This window comes from Mus caroli, unplaced genomic scaffold (genome assembly GCF_978045245.1).
Source record: "Mus caroli unplaced genomic scaffold, Mus_caroli_1 scaffold_10, whole genome shotgun sequence".
NCBI classification, from domain to species: Eukaryota; Metazoa; Chordata; class Mammalia; order Rodentia; family Muridae; genus Mus; species Mus caroli.
Window position 1 is genome coordinate 41,654,174 of NW_028227265.1, and position 21,529 is coordinate 41,675,702.

At 50.6% G+C, this 21,529-nt stretch overlaps 1 protein-coding gene across 2 annotated transcripts in view; it reads left to right on the forward strand.

Moving 5' to 3' along the window:
• Nucleotides 1-21,529, forward strand: part of Znf423 (zinc finger protein 423) — a 299,483-nt gene that overhangs the window by 36,106 nt on the left and 241,848 nt on the right. For both annotated transcript variants that reach the window (XM_085843729.1, XM_029480964.2), the window contains exon 2: nt 19,765-19,824. In XM_085843729.1, the coding sequence (XP_085699855.1) occupies nt 19,765-19,824 (60 nt within the window). The remainder of the gene's footprint in view (nt 1-19,764; nt 19,825-21,529) is intronic.

A 21,529-nucleotide genomic window follows, 5' to 3' on the forward strand; every position in this document is an offset into this window, starting at 1 on the left:
TAGGTTTTTATTAGTCCCTCAGGTGGCTTGTGTGGCTTTGCTTCTGAGAAGTAGGCCTTGGGTGTGATGTGGTCCAGTTCAGTTAGAGTGGAGCACACTGGAAGAGCAGATTGGATTTCAGATGAACCAAAGCTTCTTAGAGAAGGTGTGGTAGAGTTGTGGCTGGGGTAGGAGTAGGGAGGTGATAGTGGCCTGACATGGGGTGGGGTTGTGGTAGTGGTAGTATAGTTTACCATGCTCAGTGGCACATTCAATGAGCTCAAAGGGCCACCATATTGGAGTTAAGAGAATGGAGGCGGGGCTGGAGAGATGCCTCAGCAGTTAAGAGCACTGACTGCTCTTCCAAAGGTCCTGAGTTCAATTCCCAGCAACCATATGGTGGCTCATAACTGTAATGGGATCTGATGCCCTCTTCTGGTATGTCTGAAGACAGCTACAGTGTATTCATATAAATAAAATAAATCTTAAAAGAGAGAAAGAGAGAGAGAGAGAGAGAGAGAGAGAGAGAGAGAGAGAGAGAGAGAGAGAGAGAGAATGGAGGCTTGGGAATTGACTGAGGCAGGCGGGTAGAAGATCTGGTATTTCTGCCTGAGTGCTTCTGGACTGGTGTTTTAACCTCTCTGGGCCTCATGCTCATCACTGATGAGCAGTAGATAACTACACCTGGTTAATCCTTACCTGATGGAGTCAGATGACAGTTGGGAAGGCTGAGCAAAGTCCCCGGTGCACAGCCCACATGTTGGACCGTGTAAGTGATCTGACCATTTTGTTTCTTACTGATTTTTCCTTTTTCTTTAATCCTCCCTTCCTCTCCTCTCCCCCAGGGTCTCAGCTCTGCTGAGGCCTGTTCAGAGTAGCCCTACCCACCTCCTCTTATTTGGGCTAATGTGTATGTTGCTCCCTGTGACTTTTTGAACTCTGGATTGGGAGACCCTTGTGGTATCAACCCGCTCTTTCATTTGCTTCCTAGAAAACCCTGCCTGGGCCTGAGCTTCTGTCTTACTGTGCCCATGTGTTGCAGGCTCCGTTTGGAGCCCTACTCTGGCAGCCAGGGGCCAGTAAGAGGGCAGACTTCTATGAGCACTGGTCTAGAGTCAGATGTAATCAGATGCCTTTTGGGTAAGGCTCACCGTAATTTTAGCAGCATCTTTTCTTTTGTCTAGACCTAAGATCAGCATTTTAGGGAAAAGTGTCCAGGCAAACTTTCCCCTGCCTCCCTCCCCAGCCCTCCCCAATTCTGGGACTCTCTCAACTCCCATGTCAGGTGCCCAGAGCAGTGGCCAAGCCCATTTGGCAGTAGAGAGTTTTGTCTTTGGAAGATGCCAGACTTAGTCTGAGGTGGCAGATGTGGCGGACACATCTCATTGGACAGACACCAAGAGTCTGACCCAGTCCAGTACATGTTCTAGAGGATGTCAGCAGCCTCCTACCTAAGTCGCATTCTTTCCTATGTTCTTGCAGAGCCTTTGCCAGGCTGCTGTGTATTGGGGACTGGAGCGCAGGAATTGCTCAGTTGAATTATTGCTGGAATTATTATTATTATTATTATTATTATTATTATTTTGTCTCTCCTCCAGACAAAGACAGTCATAACAAACTCTTGAAATCCTCTTTTTAAAAGGATGCCCAAAGAGAGCCTGATTTGTTGCAATGGAGTGAATTGTTAATGGTAGAGACTGAGACATCGGGCCAAGACACTGATTTATGGGGAAAGATACTTCCCAAGCACCTCTCATGCCGTTTTGACTCACAGCCAGGAGCTCGTCCTCAGGCACGGAATCCTGGATGGAGGCTGCACACTGGAAACCCGAGAAGCATGCACAGCGCTAGATCTTCCTTCCTTCCTTCCTTCCTTCCTTCCTTCCTTCCTTCCTTCCTTCCTTCCTTCCTTCCTTCCTTCCTTTCTTTCTTTCTTTCTTTCTTTCTTTCTTTCTTTCTTTTTCCTTTTTGGTGACTGCTCAGGATTGAAATTTGTTTGGAATTGAAGTAGAACACTTACAAATCCAGTAAAGTTTGTACAGAAACCCAGGTTTCTGGCTGGAAAAAACAAAAATGGTCCAATGGGTGGAAGCACTTGCTGTGCACGGGCCTGACCGTCTGTGTCCCTGGAGCTCATGCACAGTAGCATGAGCTGGGACATGGAGACAGAAGTGTGCGCATCAGAGCTCGAGGGCCAGCTAACTTGGAGTATGAGGAGAAATGGCAGAAACAAAAGAGACCCTGCCTCAAAACGAGCTAGAAAGTGAGAGCTGACTCCTGAAAAGTGTCTCCTGACTGCCACATTGCCACACGCGTGCCATGACTTGTGCGCATGCCCACACTCCCGTTCCCCTCCCCCATCTCTTGCTTGTTGAGGGTCAGTTGTAGTGTGCTGACCGTCCACTCCTATTCCACCAGCTCCCCTCTCCCCATTCCTCAGCCATCTTCCCTGGAGGTTGTGAGCTTGCTGGTGCTGAGAGGCATTTGTGAGTGTGTGTGTTTTGGTTGGGGTCAGTGCTGTCGCTGCAGGACCTACCTGAAGCTCCCGATATGGTCCCCATCCCACAACTGCCTAATGCTTGCTGTGTGTTACTGTGTGGTTCTACACAGGTACTACCTCTCTGGGCTTCAACTTTCCCTGTGGCTGGGTGTGAATGAGCCTGGTGGGGGAGGTGGGGTGCTAGCCGGTCCTCTCCCTTCATCAAGTAGGCATGTTCCTTAGATTTATTCTTAAGGAAATCTAAGGGCCCCTGGTTGGCAGGGTTCAGGAATCTCCCGGACAATGGATCCATGTTGACTCCTTGTCAAGAATGGCAGGGGTGGGTGGGGCTTCCTTCTTTCTGGTGATGGAGTTGTTGCCACAGGGATGGACAGTAGAACTTGTAATGATTAGATACTGCACCTGTCAAGGCTCTGAGCAGTGTGGGCTGTCTGCAGTGGCTGTTATGAGTGGGTGTAGGAGAGAGGCTCAGGAAGGACTCCCTGAGAGGCGAAGCCAGTGGTGCACTGCAGCTGTTTCCTAAGACATGTGGGCCTCTTGCTCCCACCTGCCCCCAGCATCTCCCCCTCACTCCCAGAAGCCCCCACCAGGATGGTTGGAGGCCTTGCTCCTGGTCCCACAAGTTAGAGAAATGGGTGAGAAAATCTGTCAGGGTTTAATCTTTTTGTTTGAGGGCACAGTATTGGCTAGAAAAAAATCTCTGGGTCAAATTGTATAGCCTTGTAAGTTAACTTGGTTGTTCCATTGGAGCTGGGTGATCTTGCTCTCTGAAAACCCAGCATATGCCTTGTTTGAGTCTCAGGTGCGCCTATGAGAAGGGACGCATCCTTAGCTGGAAAGCTGCCCAACAACCAACCAACCATTTTGGGTTCCTCAGGTGCTCCTCGTACCCCCATTTCACAGAAGGCAGATGGATGGTTAATCCTACACACACACATACACACACACACACACACACACACACACACACACACACACACAGCCTAGAGAAGCTAAGTCACACATCACAGACCTGTCTGAGGTGCCCAGCTTCAGTGCTCTGGAATTTTTGATCCTGCTCTTGACTCCTGACAGCCTTTAGCCAGACCCAGCTGTAATGATACTTCCTGACCCTCTGGGCTGTCTACAAGGAAGTGTGGTCCTCACAAGTCCTGATTGTGTTCTTCAGGAGGGAGTTGCTTTCTGCTTCTCCCAGCTCCCTCGGGGTAGTCCAAGTGGGTGCCTCCTGATGTGTGTGTATGTGTGTGTTTGTGTGCATATGTGTGTGTTCTACCTTACCTAGGGAGCACTGTGCCTTTTCTGGGTAGGGTATGAGGGTGGGACTATCTGCTGGGCACATGGGCTTCTGCATAGATTTTCTGTCACACAAGAGGTAGTGGCTGTCTTGACATAATAAACACTGGACATTGTAAGCTGAAGGGGAATTTCATGGAAGGATAAGAGAATGAACAAGAGAAGAAACTGAGGGAAACTTGTGGGTAAGGATTGGAGATTAGACTGGGAGTGGGTGCTCACTTATGCTCACTGGAGGCTCCACCAGAGAGGGTGGTATCTGGGAAGAGAGATGCTTTCAGCTGGGTTGGGAAGGCTGAATCCCTTGAGCTCTGCATGGTTAAGAGCTGGGGTGCTGTTAGCAGGGGTCTGTGGGCATCTGGAGGCTGATTTGTAGCCTCACTGTTGCTGCCAGCCAGCCTTTAGGTTGTTGTGACATTGTGGAGAATCCTGGAGTTCAGGGTGACAGGGGGTGAGTGGGCTGTGGTCCATTTGGTCAGCTTTTGGCTGTAGGATTGAATTCCCCAAGATGCGTGTGGACTGTTAGGATGAGAGGGTCCTAGACGGAGCCCCACCAATGTCTAGTGTGCACAGGTAAAGGGACATAGAGAGGCCATCTCCCCTGCAACCCAGCTCAAGAAGGCCAGCTTTGAAGGAGTGGCACAACTTTGTGCCCTAAACTCATCATGAGTACATTGATGGTGAGGGATGGGTTCAAAAATATTTGCTAAGGAGTGCATAAGGCACAGAGTTAACCACAGCCCCAGCTGCCCTCTTTGCCCGCTCTCGGGGGAGTGTGTGGTCACTGGTAGTTACCGTTTCTACTGTCTGCTTTTAGAGCATCTTATGGAAGGAAAGACTCATCCCTTTCTCCCTCACACCACGCAGTCCTCTGCCTTTCTCATAGCCTGTCCAACACGTTCTGAGCCAGCTTGCTACCAGTGATGATTCTGTGTGTGCTCAAGGATGGTAGTCGTAGTGCCATTGGCCCCTTGGGTTTGAATTACCGTGTCTTTTTTTTTTTTTTTTTTTTGTATAAAGAATTTAGTTGTTATATGTGTGTATAGACATACCTCTGGATATACATGGAGGTCTAAGAACAACTTTGTGGGTCTGTTTGTCTCCTTCACTTTCATGTGGATTCTGGGGAATTGAACTCGGGTCTTCAGACTTGCACAGTGAGTACCTTTTCCCTCTGAGTCGTATCACCAGCCTTGGGTGTTTGCTTGAATGATGTCTTCTGGAAGAAGCCCAAACACCACATTCCCTGGAGACCATTCCCAGGGTTGTTGCCCTTGTGACAGGCCAGGAACGACTGTGGGGCAAGCCCCGGGGTTACCCCTGGGGCCTTGGAGGTCTAAGTTTCTCCTGATTCCCTTTCCAATCCCCAGACCTGGCTTACTGCAGCACATCAATACACCATGTTTGTGCCACGTGCCTCCATAGAACAGGGAGACCTGGCAAGACAATCATTTCGAGTGTGTCAGTTTGGCATATCCCAGCCCACCTCTGTGATACCGGAGCTGCCCCTTTTTGCTCTGCTATAGATAGCTGGTGACCAAGGTCTGCAAAGTCATACTATGAAGCCCACTTGATTGTGTCACTGAAGGTCTGCTCGAGCCACAGGCCTGTAGGTGCAAGAGGGAAGTGACAGAGAGGGGGGCGCAGAGCCAGAGTTCTGCTTTGCCCCCTAGGGCATGCACCCCATATGAGCAAGTGGCTCTTTGTGTGACTGTGGAACACAATCTCCTCCACGGCCTGTGACCTTCCCCCAGCCTCTGGCTAGCCTCCCAGTTCCTTCGAGCTGGGGCTTCAGGCTGGGTGGCTGAGGCAGGCTAGTCAGGTGGGGCCCTGGGCAGCTGACAAAGTCTCCCCGAGGGCTGGGAAGCCAGCTGCGGCCCCAGATTGGGGCAGAGCTCCAAGTCGGCTTTAACCCACTCTGTTCCCATGTGTGTGATGGCTCCTCTCAGTCCTGCGCTTCTCCCTCTTTGTTTGAGGTGGGGGCCCCCATTTGCTCTGTGAGTCTGTTTCTTAGTCCACAGTGGCCCAGGTATGCACCGGAGGGGCATGCATTCATATAGTGCATAGAAGCATTTGGATTTTGCTTCTGTGAGACCCTATCCAGCCCAGGCTGCACAGGCTCAAGGGGGAAGGGTGCTTGAGTAGGCTGTGGTGAGCCTTTCAAGGTCCACTTGCCCCTCTCAGCTCAAGCTTCCTTCGGTAATCACTGGAAGTTCCAGGGGCTTTGCTAGGCCCCCTCCCATGCCAGGAGCCTTGACGCCTCCCACTTGTATCTCTCTCTTCAAGTAGCTATTGCTGATTGAATCCTCTGTATCTTTTTGAATCTCTCTTGTCCGGAATTTCACTGCTTGGTCCTGGCAATTGACCCCTTGGGGCCCCACAGTAAGTTCATTCTGTCTTCCCAGTGACAGCCCTTCAGATGCCCAAAGACAGCTCTGGGCCTTCCCGAGCTTGTCCCACCGGGTGACACTGTCTCTTCCTCAGCACTGTTTCTGAGACATGGTTCTAGGGTCCCATCTACCCAGGCACCCCTCCATGGGTACATCCCTGTGGGCCTGTGGACTTCCTACAGCTGCTCTTTACAGCCCTGCCATGCAAACAAAGGACCAAAGACCACTCAGAGCTCCGGGGACCCACTTTTTAAAAGGGGGAGTGTTCTGATTCACCGACCCACAGTGATCCTGGCAGGGTATTACATGTGTCAGCTGTCTTTCTTCTCCACGTGTGCACCTGTATTTAAATGTTTTCCTTCAATCTTGGGGATTTAAAAAGGTAAAGAGACAAAGTGCCTCGGGTGATGTCGGAACACCCACTAAATGGTGGGTGCTGTACTGAGAGGTAGGTCTGGGCTGGAAGTGGGCTTACCGCACATGAGTCTGATGCTTCGGATCTAGCCTTCAAGGTGTCTTGGCTACAGGGATTGCTGAGAAAGGTTTAGGTGAACCAGAGGGGAGTGAGGCTCCATCCGTGCTGGGGTCTGGGGAAGTGTCTTGGGTAATGTGATCAGGAGGGGCCTCCATCACTGAGGGGGTCAGCTGAGAGGGTAAGAGAAGCAGCGTCTGTAGGGGAAGGCGCTGGAGGCAGGGGAACAAGGCTTAGTGGGCATTGCTCTTGGATGGAGAGAGGTTTCTGAAGGTGCAAGAAAACATTACAGCAAGCATGATTGCAACTGTAGGAGATTCTGGTCTCTGCAGCCAGGACTGGTCTGGTCTGTTCTGCACTCCTAGTCTGGCTGAGCAACCTCTGACCCGCCCTTTGATGTCTTCTGACATGGGCTTTGGTGGCTGGCTCCCTGGCTGGGCTGCTGAGGGTGAGCATGGAGTGAACTAGCTTCCAAAATGATCCCAGCCTGGTGCTTGGTAGTAGCAGCATCACCCAAGGATGTTCTGTGCCTCAGCTTGAGTGTTTCCTTGAGCCAGGCTGGTCTGACCTGCATAGCTACCAGATGACAAGATGGTCTTCTTTCTCCATTTAACATATCTGTGTTGAGTCTATGGCTCAGGAGTCAGACCCCAGACTAACTGGTCCTGCCTTTCAGGTCTGGGGAGAGAAATCTCGCCGGGGGACTGCATCTACCACAGACAACTGCCCAGGTCTCTTCTGGGTGGTAGGGGAGTTGTCAGGGCTTTCTTCCAGGCAGGGGAGTCAGGGTCAGGCCTGGTGGCTTCTGGCCCCCTGGCAGGAGCTAGATAGAGCACCTGTCTCAGCAGGTCAGTTGGAGTTTGTCCTCAGGCACATTGCGTTGGTCCCAGGGCTGCAACAGCTAGGAAAGGGATCCAAGGTCTTGTTAGTGCTCTTCTTGTCTTGTGCCTGTGACATGCTCTTGGCAGGGCAGAGATGGGATCAGGACAGCTTCTCTGTCCCAGGGGTCTCGGGACCTGAAGGGGATGGTTGATGATGGCATTTCCATCCTCAGAGGAAGGGAGGAAGTGACTGTATTAGACTCTTGGCATCGTGCCTGTGTCCCCTAATCGCCAAGCCAGAGTCTATGATCAGAAATGACTACCACAGCTGGTGCATGTCAAGAAGAAAGTGAGGGACTGTGGCAGAGCCTGGTCCTGACCTGGAGCCAAGGCTGGGTTGCGCATCTGTGCGTCTCAGTGTGTAACACAATGGTGTGACGTGGGACACGTGACCTGTGACATGACCCATGATACTGCCCATCCTGACTCAGTGTTCAGAGAAATCAGATGTAGTTCTTCCTGGATGGGAGTAATGTGGTAGCCATGTTTGCTCGCTTGGTGTCCTTTGCTGAGATCAGCTGCTCCACCTGTCCTGTCATCCCTCATTAGGTCTTTCCACTGTACCCCAGGTGCCAAACCCTGACTCCTACCTCACAACCCTGGTATCTCCTCACAAGATCCCTTAAGGTCAATACTAGTGTGGCCCTTGTTTGACCTTGTCTAGACAATGGAGACATAGAGAGGTGTCCTGCAAGCCAGGTACCCACAGTTGTTAGTACCAGAGGCTAAAGTTGCCTAACTACCAACCTTGTGCTCAGTGGTGTTCAAGTCCTGCCCACAAGTCCTGAACTGGCCAGACATACTCAGTGTGCTTCCCTGCCAAAGCATGAACAAGGATCAGACACTGCAGATGCAGGGAACAGGCTGTGTTGGGGGCAGGGTCAGGGTCACCAGGTCTTAGATTCTACTGTAAAGACCCTTTTTTTGTACTCCTTGGGATAAGGAACTCGAAGCCATCATGGTTTCTTTCTATACTACTGTCTCCTTTCTCTGCCTGTGGATACTGAGCCTCCTTCTGCATTTGCTTACCAAGGTGTCTGAGCCCCTGAGTGTTGAAGAGCTAGGAATGGGGTGGGGGCCAGTGCAGGGGGGCATTGCCACCTGCAGGGAGTGGCTCCCAAGTGGAGTTTTGGCATGGGGATGTCCCTGTCATGAGGGAAGGTGGGAAGAGTAGGGCTCTGGCTCTGTGACTGTCAGCTTTAGATGAAGGGCTGTGTTCTGCCATTTTTGGGAGAGCTTACCTGGCCAAGGGTGTACAGAAACATTCATTGCCCCCTGGGTGGTCTTGGGTGGACACTGCATCACTAATGTCTTTGTCCTGATCCTGGGTAGCATGCTTCAGATGCCACAGGGATAGAACACCAAACTTAGTTCAGAAGAACAAGAATAGGGGCTTTTTCAGATTAGACTATCTACCCAGGGAACTCCCTCTGCTTACAGGAAGCCTGGCATGCTGCCGAGGGTGGGGGAAGGTGGCTGTGTCACGTGACTCTCTTCTTCTTTGGGCTCTGTCATCAAGGGGGCCTGGGCATGTCTTGATTCCCCTATGGCTGGTCACCTAAAGCTCTCTGATGCTGGGCTCATAGAGAGGAGTGCCTGAGATGCTGGCCAGGGGGAGCAAGGCACTGTGTGGGATGAGCTGTAAGCCTTCCCCCAGCCCCAAGGGCCCTCCCTGCCAGCAGTGGGCCAGATGTCTTCTTGGAGGGTGGACGAGAGCGTCTGTGTGGGTGTCTTCTCGTGATGTGTGGGCTGCTGTGTTTTGAAGGGAGCCAAGCTGATTTTTCCTGTTCCATCTTACTGCTGTCCAAAGCTGAGAGTTAAATAAACACAGCCAAGTATTATCATAGGACACAAGAAAAATGAACTTGGTCTCTCTAGGCGGCTCACATCTGGCACAGTTTGGGTCTTTCAGTGCTGTGGGATGAGACAGACATGGATGTAGGGATACTGTGTGCCCCTCACTCTGTGTCTAGCTCTCTCAGGACTTTCTGAGGGCTGCAGCAGACATTTTCCCTTCAGCCTCATTCTTCCCCACCCACACACTCCTGAGGTCTTACTTTAGACTAGACTTCCCATGAGCTTTCCTGAGGCCCAGGCTGTTTGGTCCAGCCTAGATGAATATACAGTTTGTGAAATGGCCTATGCTTCCCAGCAGAATGCTGAGCCCTGGTGCAGGGAGAGGACCAGATGTGTCTGTCTTCTTTCCATTTTCCCAAGGGCTGAGGTAAGTAGGTGGTGAACCACTCGCCTGCCTCCCTGCCCAGCACTGCCGTTGGTTTGCAACCGGGCTGTCACTTTGTTTAGATTGGATGGTGGGTTCCTGCACTCCATACAGCACCAGTGATGTCACACTCCTCTCCACATCTGTGACATGCCCAGCTCTTCTGGGTTTGTATTCATAGTCATAGTGTGTGGTGGCACACTAAAATAAACAGCAGCAGCAGCAGCAGCACCACCACCACCACCACCACCAAGGATTAAGACCTAACGTGAGCAGTGTGTGAAGGGAAGCTAAGGGATGTTTGGAAGTGGGAGCTTGAAGACAGAACGGTACTGTCACATAACAGCAGTGTGTGTGCGCTTGAGCTCGTGTGAGCACAGGTGTGCACGTGTAGACCTAGGCTTGGTGGCAGTGTGGGAAATGCCCATCACCTAGGAGTTCCCTGCTGCAGGGCTGTCGCTGCTAGCCAGTGTGTGCTCCTTGCCCTTGGCATGGGTGCCCAATGTAATGAAGCTTTTCAGAGATCTTGTAGATCTTGTGCAGGTTTGGGTGAAGAAAGCCTTGTCAGGGTGCAAGCAGCGGGCATGTGGAAGCTTGGGACCCTGAAGGGCTTTCCATGGGCGTGGCTCTCACTTGGGGATGGGAAAAGGGCAGAGTGGGGAAGGGGGAGTAACACACTGTGTCCACGAAATCTCCCCCTCCCAAATCAGACAATAAAAAATACTAACTTCTTAGGTCACGAACCATTCTAATTACTCCTACCCTGGACCCATGTCCAGAATTTTGGAATGTAGAAATGGGAGCTATGGTAGGCACTAGCAGTAACAGCCTTACAGGAGGGAACCCCTAGGTGGTGGGCGTCTCCCACCCTTCTACCAAGGATAGGTAGACAGGCTTTTGTGGGAAATGTGAAAGGATGGAAGACCAGTTCCCATATGGTCAACACTAGCACCCCACCCTTTTCAGAGAGGTCAGACTATGTACTTTATACCACACAATTGGAGAAAGGGGCAATAAGAAAAAACTGATGAAGGCAGGTTTGTATGCCCCAGCTGGTGAAAACATGTCCCGCCCACCCCATGTGCCCACATGAGCATGCTCCATCCTGTGTGCGCACACACATATCAGTTTCCAATCAGAGCCTCAGTTTCCTCTTTGTGGGTGTTTAAAATAGATCACATGTATTACAAGGCTTCGACATTCATTCATGGTATGTTAGCACAGAGGCCAAGTTGTTAAGAGCTCATAAAAATGTACTAGTCTCTACTTTATGATGCCTTTCTTCAAACAGAGGTAGAAAAAAGAACAGGACTCTCCCCTTCTTCCTTTTTACCCTGAACTGCTACAGTTCTGAGTGAGTACAGGTCGCTTCCACCCCACACATGGAGCTGGGATCCTAGAATGCGAGTGGATCTGTATAGTCTTGGTTCTTGCCTTTTGCGGTACACAACTGGTACCTCTTTACAGCCCTGCGTATGAATGACCAGTGCCCATCTATATAATGCTCTGATGCCTTCCATGCTGCCTGTCATCCTTCAGAGGTAGGCAGCTAGCAGGGGAGACCCCTGGGTAACCGTCAAAACAATGCAGTCATGTTACGTCACGAATGCATGTTTGTGTATGCATGTTGCGAGCCAGTGAGAACACATAGAGATGACCCCACGAGAGGAAATACATTTAGAAGATAACCAACCAACCACAGCAGGGACTGGATCAGACAGGAGGGCAACCACCAGGGCCTGTGCAGTCAGCTCCCTAGGGAGGGGGAACAAAGAGGAATCCTGCTTAGTGTCACCCACTCTCTGGAGACACTAAGCCAAACTCCTTGCCTGGGCTATTTCTCTTTGTCTTTCCAAATGAATGGGAGTTTTATTGCCCTCACTTTACGATGTGGAAATTAAGCCTGAAAGAGGTAAAGTTATTGCTTGGGGTCACACTGTAAGCCAGAGGAAAGCTTATGATTGACTTTCTGGCAGCATCTTCTCTGCAAGTCTTGGGACAGAGGAGTCTCAGCTCCACCTTCTCAATCAGCCTCTGTCTTTCCGGGAAGGTGCAGACATTCTGGGAAGCTTGGATAGTAACTGCCCCCACACTTGCCGAGAGAGGCAGCTAGGACAGGGCGGAGAGGCAAGCTTTAAGTTGTGAAGACAGGCCCCGACTCAAATATAGACTCCACTGCTTGTATGATGTGGCTAACCAAATGCATCCAGGTTCTGTTTTCTCATTGGTAAATTGGGGACCCACATATTAGGGCTGTTGGGAAGACTTAAAGCCTGAGGCCGAAATCATAGTGAAGGGTCAAAGGTCAAGGTCTAGTCCTTTTTTTTTTCCTGGTTATATTCAGTACTTCATTCCAAGAGAGAAAAGCAAGCACATTGACAACAAGCAAGCACATGGCCCCAATAGGGCCGAGTCTTTGTTCTAGAAATCCTGCTTCTGAGAACTAACCTTAAGAGTCATAGTACGGTCTCATGGCCAGGTCTGATGCTTCTGAATGTTTGATGTAGCCTCGATAGTCATTGGCAGTGGGGAACAGGTGAAGCCACCCAGACATCTAGCAACACGGGACTTGTTAAATTAGTCCCCAAGCCTCCTGTGGTAGGACCCATCATAGCAGTGGTCTCCGTCTACTCATGATTTGGTGGGAAAAGATGTTGGCTGTGTTCACTCATGCTGCTGTCCGAATCTCCAACCTTCTGCAAAGTTGTAACAAAGTGTCTATGCCTGAGAAGTTGCTCTTCTTCGAGTTCCTTGATTTTTAACTGTTCAATATACCTGATTTACACATTGTATACATATGTATACAGTTTTATAAACGTATCCAGGAAACGTTTGTAAAAAGAAAACAGGTGCTAATTTTTGGGAACAGTCACAAAAAGCTAGGGGCTCTTGAATTCTCTGCTTAAGCATCTGACAGTTGCTCACAAGCAAGTGGGGGGCAGGGTAGGTATGGTGAGCTGAGGGAGTGGGCAGGGAGCGATTCTGTGTCCCCTCAGCACCTTGCTGCTGCTGCTTTTCTGCTCCCCGGGGGTGCCTGCTGATGCAGTGAGCCTTTCCCTCCCCTTCCCCAGCCTGCCGCTCAGAGTGAGGGTGGGGTAAGGGTGGGTAAGTTCCATGCCTGAAGAATCTATATGTCACAGGCAGTGACGGCCACTGCAAATGCGAACCTTTGCCTCCTTGAGAGCCACCCACTGAACACTTTCCAGCAAGCCACAGTCTCACTTGCACATGGCTTCTCATATTGCCTTAAGGGGCTGGTGCACTACTACGAGACACCCAAGAGTTGAACCCTTTCCATAGGACATTCTGGATCTGAGAGTATGGGTTGGGAGCTAGAGGAGTCTTATGGACAATGGGGTCACAGAGCAGGACACCAAGAATGTAGGATAGATTTCGGGCTTGTGTTGAGTACCCGCTTCCATCCAGAGCAGAGCCTCTGCTTTCCAGATGTAGGAGGAAAATGAAGGGTTAAGAACCCAAGTCCCAGTTCAATGCCCCCCAGCAGTTACTTAGCCTTACTCACCTATAGAGTAGGGTATGAAGATGCCCTATATTGTTGGGCTGTTGAGCCAGTGGTTTGATACCTCCTGCACCTGTCAGACTAGCCTAGAGAAGTACAGATTCCGGAGGCTATCTCAGGCTTGCCAGGATGAGGCTCTGTGCTTGTGATGTTGCAGACGTGGCTGCTCTTGCTGGCAATATTACCTTGGCAGTCACAAGTGTTCTTCCCTCCCAATCCTCAAGAGACGTGTTCATTGAGAACCTAGTCACTTCAGGAGCTTGTTCTGAGGTGGGGAGTCTGGAGCTAGAACACCCAGCTTGACTGGGCCCTGGTGTGCAGCTTTGCTTCTGTGGGACTCTGTTTCACCCTCTGTGAAATGGGTCAGCAGAGCCTGGGTTTTCTGGCAGGAGCTGAGAAAGGCTTGGGGTTATGGTTCTGGCAGAGGGTGTTAAGGAAGGATGGGAGTGGTCTAGAGCTGTGCTATGCTTCTAACCTCACCAGCTTGGGAGCAGCACAGAGAAGCAGGTGTGAAGGGCTGCCTGCCTCTTACTCCAGGGCCTACTCTGACTGAGATGTGAAAGTCTTGATAAAGGGAAAATACGTTTTAGCTTGGTCAGACCCCAGCCCCTCTCAGTTGTCTTTACTTTTTCCTAGTGCCTGGTTCTGGGTCTCACTAGTGTTGGTATGGTACATGGCTCTGCTGTTTGATTTTCTTTCTGTACTTACCTGAAACATTGCTGGACCAGGGTGGAACATCCAAGCGGAAGCTGTTGCTCACAGATTTCCCTCTTCCTCCTTTTCTGCTTTTCTCTAATCTTCTTTGCCTGGGAGCTGAAGCCCTACTTGAAAACAGTTGTACTGTTTCTGGGAGATGTGGTAGCTTCCTGGGGCTCCCTTCCTTGCCAGAAATGGGGAGAGTAAGGAACTCCTGTGTGGCAGGCTGGAGGATGAAGGGGATCGGGTGTTGGATGACTACCATGGTGCCAGATACTGTGGTCCTGCACAGGCTGGCTTTCCCTGCTACTGTGGTCATGTGTGTGTATGTGTGTGTGTGTGTGTGTGTGTGTTTTCTCCCCCCACCCCCCCCATCACCATAGGCTAGCCTGCGTTTCTCCTGTCTCAGTCTCCTGAAGCCCGGAATGACAGGTATATAATGCTGTGCCTGGCTAGTTGTCTTCATCTTAGAAAATGAGCAGAGATGATACAGAGCATAGGGTAACAGGTTGGGAGTGACACTTGTTATGAACTTGAACATCACACAGTTTCAGAAGGACCACACCAGCCCAAACAGTTCCATGAGGTTTATTGGGAGAGAGAGGCAGCAGAAAGAGAATGGGGGAAGAGATCAGGGGGACCTTTCTTTATATATGGGTGATGATGTAATCACAGGTAAAGGTGGGAAGTGAGCCAAGTGGATTCTGGGAATATGATGGCTGTTGCCTTGGCAACAGGTGTTGGGGGGTGCCTATGTGATATCACGGGTTTCTGGAAGTCCTGATACCAACACTTGTGGTGTTTCTAGGCTCCCCTGAGGGTCTAGCTGGTGCAGGGGGACTTGGAGAGGGGTCTGGGGGGAGCCTCTGCTCAGCTGGGTGCTTGATTTGTTCTTGAACATGGTCTTCTTTTCTGGAAGCTCAATTTTAGAGGTAATCACGGGCTGGGTACTTTTGTACAATCTGGACAAGGAATCTATCATGCTTTTGTGTAGAGGAATGAATAATCTTTTTCCCTGAGCATCCTCAGTCTGGCACCATGGTACACTGCTTGGTGAACATGATAGTTTATATTTCAGCTTCATTTTATGACTTTTGCTTGGACTTTTGTACAGGCACAGCCTGCACACCTACATACACAGTAGGCCAGGATCTCAGTTGGTTTATGTGGTGCTGGCGAGCAGCCTCTGGGCTCCCACACACTTGGCGTGTGTCCTGTATCTGAGCCCCATTCTCAGCCCTGGGTGCTTTCCCCTGAGCTGCCCAGCTCTCCTTTATGCTTGGCAGTGAGACTCTGGGCACTAAAGTAACTTCTCGGAGCCTGACCTGGTGTGGGTGACATGGCTTCTCTCAAGATGAGCTTGTCTGGCTTACCACTTCCTGTGGGAATGGGGGACTCTCAGGAGCCTCTTTGCAGCCAAGGTGAGTCCAGCTCCCTTGCTAGGGTAGAGTGGTCTCTGGGTTCAGAGGAAACTGAAGGATGTCTACTAAGACCCTGGAAGTATGACTGACCCAGAGTGAAAAGAAAACAAACAAACAAAACTCTCCAAAGAGTACAGAAGTTCTTGACCTTGTTGGCAGACATTTGTGGAGAGAACATTTTCCTAGATAATGTTTGGTGAAAAATGATCTTTTCCTAAGAAAAATGCCCAACATGCAGGCTCTTAGAAGCTAAATGTGTCTGTCCTGTCCTCTCTGGGCTCTGTAAGCACTGGCCTGGTATGAGTGGGTTCTGGCGCTAAGTGGGCTCTGGGCTCAGCCAGCTTTCCCTTTCCTCCTTCTCTTCTTGAGGCCATTGCCTTAGCCTGTGACAACACAGGTCCTTTCTGACTTTGCCACAGCTCGGGGGGAGGAAAAGCCCCGTTGAGTTAGCAGGCTGCTGGGCTAGAGGGTGATTGTTCATTCTCCTCACCTCTGCCCCACTTTCTGCTTCTTCTTCTGCATCTAGTGTCTTCTCTTCTTATTCCCTGAGGTGTTGGGATGGCCTTGTCCTCCGGAGGAGGACACTGCTCTCCAGTCGGAAGCAAACATCTTACACTGGTGCCCACCTGCTTTAACACACTGATCTGTTACTGAGGTTTGTGGTTCAGAGACCAGCACACAAGGTCCTGTGTCTGCCTGGTATATCTGGAGCTGCAAGTATACATGGCCCAGACTCTGCATATCCCAGAGGAGGAATTATAGAGACAGCATTTGGTGGGACCCACCCATTCCCATGGTTAAGTTAGCCGTTGACCCCACAGCCGAGAAAGAACGGGGGCTTCTGCTGTTTGAAGCTCTTAGAGAGCTTTAGGATTCTTATTAGCCCCCCCGAGGCATTGATCAGAGCGACCCTTGAATTGCTGCCACCAGACAGGTGCCCCTTAGAGGCTTCGCAGCCCTTTCCCGGTCCCTTCTCTTCCATTATAAAGAATTCTGGTTCACACACCGTGCTGGAACCTCCTGGAATGTCAGAAATGACTACTCCACTGTGTCAGAGTAGATGCTATTGGGTTATCTCTCAGAGCACCATTCCTTGAAGCCATACTTGAGGGCCCGAGTGGGGGCAGTGCTTACAGGCTCCCCAGCATTTTGTTCCAGTGCAGCTGAAAGTTCAACATACCTCACATCTGCTGAGGCTAAGCCATGCAGGCTGAGTGCCTCATGGGCCCTGCCTTGCAGGGACAACTGTGTGCCTGGGGCTGCCTTCCCAAAGCTGGGTTCAGGACAGAGCTCTGTTCCAGCAGACTGGCATGGGGGGGTGCTAATTCTGTGGGGGCAGTGCCTTGTTTACCTATTGATTCAGATGTTTGTTCTGTCTGCTGTCTGCATTGAGTTAGGAATTGGTATCAGCAGTGAAGAGATGGCAGGTGTATGCTCTGTAATGAGGTAGACTGAAGCTCAGGAGATGGGAGGTGGACCACTGAGTAGAGCCAAGACTTTGGGGAGCTGAGCAGTGGGGGAACTGAGAGATGAGCTCTTATGGAGTTGATACCCTTGGGTGGGGAGAGGCTGGCCCAGCTCAGCTGTCTGTCACATCACCTTGGACAAGTCCAGCCTTCCTGTGTCCCATAGCCCCCATGAGTGCTTGTTGTATTCATCCTCTTGGACACAGGACCCTGGGCATCCCCTGCCTGAATCTGAAATGGAGCTAGTTTGTGGGATCAAAAGAGAAACCTGTGAGACAAAACTACCCTGGTGCCCGTTGCCACCAGAGATGACTGATGGAATAGGGAGGAGGAGGAGGAGAGGTTGTGATCTTCTAGAAGGTAACAGCAGATCTTACCTATGCAAACAGGGCTGGAGAGTCTCTGGAGCTCCTCCGAAGGGGCTTCCTACAGGCGACTGGCCTGGGGCTACATCATGTGCCCTGCCTGTGAATTCAGCTCCTCCTAGGCCTCTCTGCTCCTGTAGACTCCGATACTGGATGCTGGGCATGGCCAGAGGTCTTGGTTTTAGTGATGTTAGATCTCATAAATGTGTTACTGGGGAGGTCTCTAGAAAGCATCACTTCCGGATGATGGGTAGTCCCCATGGTATGCTGCTAAGCTCTGACATTTCACTGATTGGCCATCCCTGACATGCTTAGCTCACATGGGTTCTTTGTGCCTTTGCAATACAATTCTAGTTTAAGGATATGGGGGCTCATATCCTGGGGTCCTTGTCCACCCTCCCCCCGAGAACAGTCCCCCCAATTCCCCAGTCAGCACCTGGTATAATTTCTTTTCTGTGCCTGCTGTCCTTGTTGGTCACGTTGGGAACGCAAACTGAAGTGCAGAGACTGGCCAGGTAGGAAGCTGTCTTCTTTCTCACAGCTTTGGACAGTACTGAGCCTTAAGTAGGATGGGGCAGGTGGAGCCTATCTCCTTCTCATCAAGAGTGTATAAAGGCATATGCTCATACCTTCAAAAGGCAGGATGTGGGCCAGGGCTAGCAATGGGGCGGCAGGGGTGGGGGGTGGATGCGGGGGAGTGATGTTTAGTGCCAGCAGCTATGAGAAAGCACATTCATGTTCTAGGCACAAGGGCAGCGGGTGTCTGGGCCCCTCACTGAGAGAGAGGGCTGTGGTCAGGGCTACTGTACAAACCTCAGGAAGCAAGCACCGTGCCTGCTAACTCTGACCTTCCTCGCAGCAGTGTTGACCATTCTCTTCCTCCTACCCCTGTAGTCCCGGGTCTCCAGGACAGAGTAGTTCTAGGTCCCTTGCCCCCACGAGGTAGGATTTGGGAGATGTGCTCACGTTTGCTTTCTTTTATGGCTGATGCTGGCTTTTCTGGTATGACCATCCTCCAGGTCAGGGGCTTGGGAACTCAACAGCCTTGAGTAGACTTGAGGACAGGACTAGTGAGGACCACAGCCAGCCTGCTCCCTCTTTTCACTGGGTGACTTCTCAGCATATTGTCTCCCTTGCATTTGAGCTGGCTAGGATTCTAGTTGTGCTCTTGGTGCCATGGTTTATAGAGGGCCTCTTTAGTCGTGGACTACCTTGAGTTGGGGCCTAACATTGGCACAGGCTCTTGTTAACTCTGAGACTTTAGGTGCTCCCCAGCCGCGGAGCACTGAGAACAGTGAACACCCAGCTTTTCCAATTATCAAGGAAAGAGAGGTGGGTGGCTCAGGTCCCTTCAGCTTGCATGTGTGCAGAGCTGCAGAGCCTGTTAAATCTGAAAAACATGTGTGCACATTTTTGACTTAAACAAAGTTCCATTTACAAAGTCCATAACCCTGCTTTAATATTATTATGTGCTGGGACTGGTTCCAGGGTGAGAGTGCTATTATGCTGTATAGTGTTTCTCCCCTGCTTCCCACCAGCCTGGTCTCAAGTGCTGGGGTCTGGGGTAGGGGAGACTCCATCCCCGTCAAGCCTCATTCTGTGGGGTCCAGGCTCAAGTGGGGGAAGGCGAATTCCCTTGCCATGTTGCCAGCCAATGAACTGCAATGATTCCATCTGCGAGGCTGCGGAGAGTGAGTCTTTGTGTGTCCAGAGGTCTGTCTGTAAGGGTATAACTCCAAGTGCAGAGCTTTCCCAACCTCTCAGGGCCACTATATCTGCTCTTTCCCATTACCAAGGTAGCCTGGCATCTCAGTGGTAGGCAATGTGGGCTTTGATAGGAGAAAATGCCTGCAAGATTAGGGACTGTTCTGAGTTCTGCCTCATTTCTGTGGGTGGCAGTTATTTTGCTCGTGAGTGGAAACTATGTACTAATGGTTGTAGCACTGAATAGAAAAAGCTTCTGATGTCTGTATGGAGGCAGTGCTGGGATTGATTAGTGATGTCTGCCAGGTTGCAGGGCTGTGGAAACATAGTGGAGACAGTACTTACCCGCCGTTCATGTTTGATTAGTTTTATTATTTATAATCTGTGTGTGTGTGTGTGTGTACACATGTGTATGTGTAGGAAAAAGAGTGACATTGGGTGTTGGTCCTTGCCATTTATCTTGTTTGAGACAGAATCTCTTGTTTGCCATTGTGTACATCAGGCTACCAGACCTATGATCTGCTGGAAATTTCCCCTGTCTTCGCCTCCACTCTCATAAAAGCACTTGGATTAGAGATGCATGCTATGGTGTCCAGCTTTGTGTGGGTTCTAGGGACTCGAACTCAGGTCCTCATGCTTGCATGACAGTACTTGACCCACTGATCATGCTCCTGTGCCTTATTCTGATCACCATTTCATCTCTGTGAGACCAACAAATTTGTAGGTTTTGTGCCCCCCCCCCCCGTGGGTAGCATATAAATATTCCCACAGGGCTCCCATCTTCTCTGACCTGTGTCTTACCCCATGTCCCATGTGTGCAGCTTCCAAACTCACAGCCCTCTTTCTTCTCTTCCAGTTGAAGAGGGGGAGGCCTCGGACTTCTCGCTGGCCTGGGATTCCTCTGTGGCGGCAGCAGGTAAGTGCCAAGGGGCTGGTGGAACATTGCTGGGGGTTTTGAGGGAGCAGCCCAGGGAGTCAGAAAGCCACTCGGCTGGTTATGAAAATGCTATTCTTTCTTCATGTTGCATTCCTGTGTCTAGTCCAGACTTCCCCAATGCAACACGATTATATATCTATTCCATATGGCCAGTAAAACTCATTCCATATGGAGACAAGCATACCCTGCTCCTCCCAGGGGCCAAGGTTCCATCCTCTGGGTAAGTTAGATGGATGGTGAGTCTTCCCCCAATGCCAGGCTTGGCGTCTACAACTCTGACTGCCACCAACAGCCTTGCCAAACACATTGACTAGAAGCTGCTTCAATAGAGTGGAGCTCCAACAGAACCCAGCATTCCTGTCTTGCCCCTGGGATGGACGGTCAGACCTGGCTCTGCCTTCGGAGGGAGGTTATGGGAGAGCAAGGTCAGATGTGTGAGGTGTGTGAAGCACTGTAGGGTGCTGGGTGACATGGCCATCAGGGGCACTTGGGTTTTCTACCTCAGCACTTTGTCCTCTCAGCTAGCTGAGCAAAGTGGCCGATGGCTGAGATATTTTGAACTTGTAACCCTCTCTGTGGACCTCAGGTCTGGAGACTGAACCTGGCTTTGGTAGCTTGGAGCTCTGGAGTAGCTCTTGCTTTCAGCCAGCGCCTCCCTAAGTTGGGTCTTAGTTCTTTGTCTGGGAGGTGACAGGTTTCTTTTCCTTGTCCCTCTCAGCCAACTTGTGCCAGGTGTATGTGTCCCTGAATTCTGAACAGTCGCCTTCAGATTCATGGGGAGCCCAAAGCCTGCTCAGTCTTGCCAGATGAGTCCTATCAGGTAGTTGTTACACCCACTCCTCTCTTTATGTTGTGGAAACTGAGGCAAGAGGGCGTAACGTTGGGCACACGTGTCAGTTCTGTACACATTTGACATCTATGATTGAACATCTAATTTGTGACTTTGTAGCCATACATGGCTTAGGACACAGCTCACTTAACTGAAGAAACTGAGTTCACAAAAAAGTTTTGAGTGATAGCATATATTACTTAGACTCTGCGAAAGCCTTTAAATTCATAGTTATGAGTGTGTGTGTGTGTGTGTGTGTGTGTGTGCATGGTGTATGTGTGTGTGTGTATATGTAGCGCAGGGGCCATATTGTATGTGTGGCGGTCAGAGGACAGCTTTGTGGAATTGGTTCTTCTCTTTAGAGAGCGGTTCTCAACCTTCCTAACGCTGCGACCCTTTAATGCAGTTTCTCATGCTGGGGTGATCCCTGACCATCAAATTATTTTTGTTGCTACTTTATAACTGTAATTTTGCTAGCGTTATGAATCGTAATGCAAATATCCATGTTTTCCGACGGTCTCTGGCGACCCCTGGGGAAGGGTGCTCAACCCCCAGAGCGTGGCGACCCACAGAGTGAGAACTGCTGCTTTATGCCTTTGTGTAGGTTCTGGAGGTCGAAAGCAGATCTGAGGCCTGTGTGGCAAGCACGTTTTCCCGCCGAGCCATCTCATTGGTGCCCCAGCAAAAAAATCTCAAAGATGGTTTTTAAATAATGAAACTGTGAAGGATGTAACAGACTGAATAGGAGAATTGGAGATTGGCCCTTGATTCCCCAGTCCCCTGCTTCTGGCCTGGTGTCTTCCCAGAAGCTCTGAGTATTGTTTGGAGTCATGGATGACTTGGGTGTGGGATCTG